The 2859-nt window shown below is 58.3% G+C and overlaps 1 protein-coding gene across 1 annotated transcript; it reads left to right on the forward strand.

Moving 5' to 3' along the window:
• The first annotated feature begins 2283 nt into the window (after positions 1-2283).
• Positions 2284-2616, forward strand: KIAA0040 (KIAA0040 ortholog). The gene has a single exon (XM_009695712.1). The coding sequence runs from the start codon at positions 2284-2286 to the stop codon at positions 2614-2616; it is 333 nt and encodes a 110-aa protein (XP_009694014.1).
• Positions 2617-2859: the final 243 nt, after the last annotated feature.

A 2859-nucleotide genomic window follows, 5' to 3' on the forward strand; every position in this document is an offset into this window, starting at 1 on the left:
ACTTGTGAAGTTCCAAACTGAGAGCTTAGCATCTGTGCCGAAGGATTTGGCTCTTGGGGTCCTGGCAATTGGGTCTGAAAGCCCGTGGCCGGGGGCGGCACGCGAAACAAGACCCCGTACAGCTCTGTACCGCAGGACAGGGTTTCTGAAGGCAGGTTTTACCCTTGGGAGCCGCCTTTTCGGGCGCTGCCCACCAGCTCCCACCTCGGCAGCAGCACGAGGGCTATGGTTAGGGTTAGGTGGGACTTGGGGTTTCTTTTTTGGGTAAGCCTGGTAGCTTTGTTGTTCCTAGGAGGTAAAGTGTAATTGCAAAGCAAGGCAGGAGGATGCACAGTGGTGCCGGCTGGGTGAACTGGAGCATCCCAAAACGCTCGGTAAAAGAGAGCATCCCTTAGCAGGTGCTGCAACAGCAATAAATGTGATTCCAAGCGAGGAACGGTAGTGCTATAGACAAGGAGGCTTCAGCCAAAACCAGCCTGGGTCCCCTTCCCGTTCCTCCCTAGAGGCACCCAGGCTCTGCGAGCGCTGCCAGGGGAGAGCCAAGGAGTCAGTGGTCACAGGGGACAAATGGAGCAACCCCTTCAGGACATCTTTGGAGTTCAGGCTGGACCTCTTAAGTTTTCGTTAAGTGGAAGCGTTGGCTTTCATTTTACCATGCCTCAGTTTCCCCTCCTGTGCACGTGGGGGATTTCAGCATTCCCTCGAGAGGCTGCAAGGCTTGAATCCTGAAGGCTGGCAAAGACACTAGCATAAAACACCGAGAAAGGGTGAAACATGGTTTTAGAGCCTGATACTGCCCCTGCCAGCCTTTCATCTGTACAACCCATAACTTAGTGATCCCCATGTTGAACCGGAACTGCAAACTCATGGCACAAAGCCCCCTGCCCTACTCAAAACCCCCGGGAGCTTGGCCTGGCCCCGGGAGAGGAGGAAAGACGTGAGCAGAAGCAGCAGCTCCCTGCCCCTGCAGGAGGGCTTCCCCGGGAGCCCTGCTGCTCAGCAGCACCTCTCCCTCCCCAAGGGAAGAGGAAAACCTTACGTCAGACCACAGAAATGCTCCTCGGCCCTACCCAAACCCTTGGAGCAATTCCCAGGTGAGGCAGAGCGGCGGCTCCTCCAAACCCAGCCAACCCTCGTCCTCCCTTGCCGCCGCCTTTGCGGCCAGCCCTGGGTGTATGGAGGCAGCGGTGGGCGTGAGGCTGCTCACCGGGGTCCACCCCCCTGACCACCGCCTGCGAGTCGCACTGACCACAGTTTCCATCAAAAATCCAGGTAGTTTAACCACAGCCCCCACCCCAAACCTGCCGGTGGTGACCCAGGTGCCAGAGAGGCAGGACCAGACCCCAGCGCGGTGCCCGGGACGGGTACCCCTTGCCTCTGTGCTGCCTGGACGCAGCCCTGCCCGCAGCAGCTCGGCTGCCCATCCCAGAGCGTGGACCATGAGAAACCATCTGTCCAAACCAGACACCCCATCCCAGGGTGGATCGGGGGTAAGGAGAGACTGGTGACATGTCAAGTCCCGGCTCCACTGGCAGCAGTACCGCTCTCTGCAGTGGTCCTTTGCCTAGACAGGAAAGGCCCTCCTGCAGATGATATTTCCTCTGCTAAGAAATTAGCCCTACGAAGGGCTAATAAGACCTCCATGCTGTGGCTGCCCAGCGAGGGTTGAGACCTATGCCCAGGGGGACAGGATTTGTGCTTGGCCGCATGCCAAGGCAAGTAGGGATGCCCAAAGCCCTCCTCAGCCGTCCCCACCACCAATGCCTAGACAGGAAAGGCCCTCCTGCAGATGATATTTCCTCTGCTAAGAAATTAGCCCTACGAAGGGCTAATAAGACCTCCATGCTGTGGCTGCCCAGCGAGGGTTGAGACCTATGCCCAGGGGGACAGGATTTGTGCTTGGCCGCATGCCAAGGCAAGTAGGGATGCCCAAAGCCCTCCTCAGCCGTCCCCACCACCAAGAACGAACCCCAGGAGAGGCTGGGAGGCCGTGTTTCTCGGATGAGGACACCCCAAGGGATGTGGCTGGCAGCATGGTCCGGCCCCCGTGACCCCAGACTCCTCCAAGGCAGCAGAGCTCTCACCCTGCTGAGACTTTGGCTGTGCTGGGAGCTCCACGGAGGAAACTGCTGAGGGAACAGGCACCTGATCCCTGTGGTTTCCTGTCTCTGCAGGCACCATCGAAGGACGCTTGCGGAGCCCACTGGCTGCTTACAGGAGCTGAATGTCCCAAAGGGCCTTCAAGTGGAGGGAGAAGCACAGGCAGCCTGCCCAGGAGCCGACATGGAGCAGAAGATCAGCTCTTTCTTTAATTCCATCTTGGAGCTTATCCGTACCAAGCATGAGGAAGGTGTCTTCAACACCGTCTGCCTGGCCGTGCTGATGGGTCTCCCCTTTGTCGTCCTCATTGCCTTCATTTTCATCTGCTGCCACTGCTGCTTCTGCAGCCGGAGGGGAGAAAGCAGGAAGAAAGGTGGCCCCAGAAGCAACGGGCACCCACATGCCGAGAGGAACAAGAAGAAAAGGAAGAAGAAGAAGAAGGATGAAGAGGACCTGTGGATCTCTGCTCAGCCCAAGCTGCTCTTGCTGGACAAGAGACCCTCCTTGCCCATCTAGCAGGCAGGAGAGGCGCTCAGGCCCTCCCCTCTACGATGCCACCAGCCCTTTCAGCTGTGCACTACGAGGGGCGAGGAGATGCCAAAGCTGCTGCCACTTTATGGTGACTTTCAAAAGAGGCTGAGCCCAGCGGCTAACCAGCATGTTGAAGGGCCAGGAGAAAGCAAGGCAGTCGGGCACAAGTTTATGCAAGCCCCTTCTCCCCCGCCATGACAGCGTGCCCAAGGGCACCCAACCCCTGCA

This window comes from Cariama cristata, unplaced genomic scaffold (assembly GCF_000690535.1).
Source record: "Cariama cristata isolate BGI_N322 unplaced genomic scaffold, ASM69053v1 scaffold22042, whole genome shotgun sequence".
Taxonomy (NCBI): domain Eukaryota; kingdom Metazoa; phylum Chordata; class Aves; order Cariamiformes; family Cariamidae; genus Cariama; species Cariama cristata.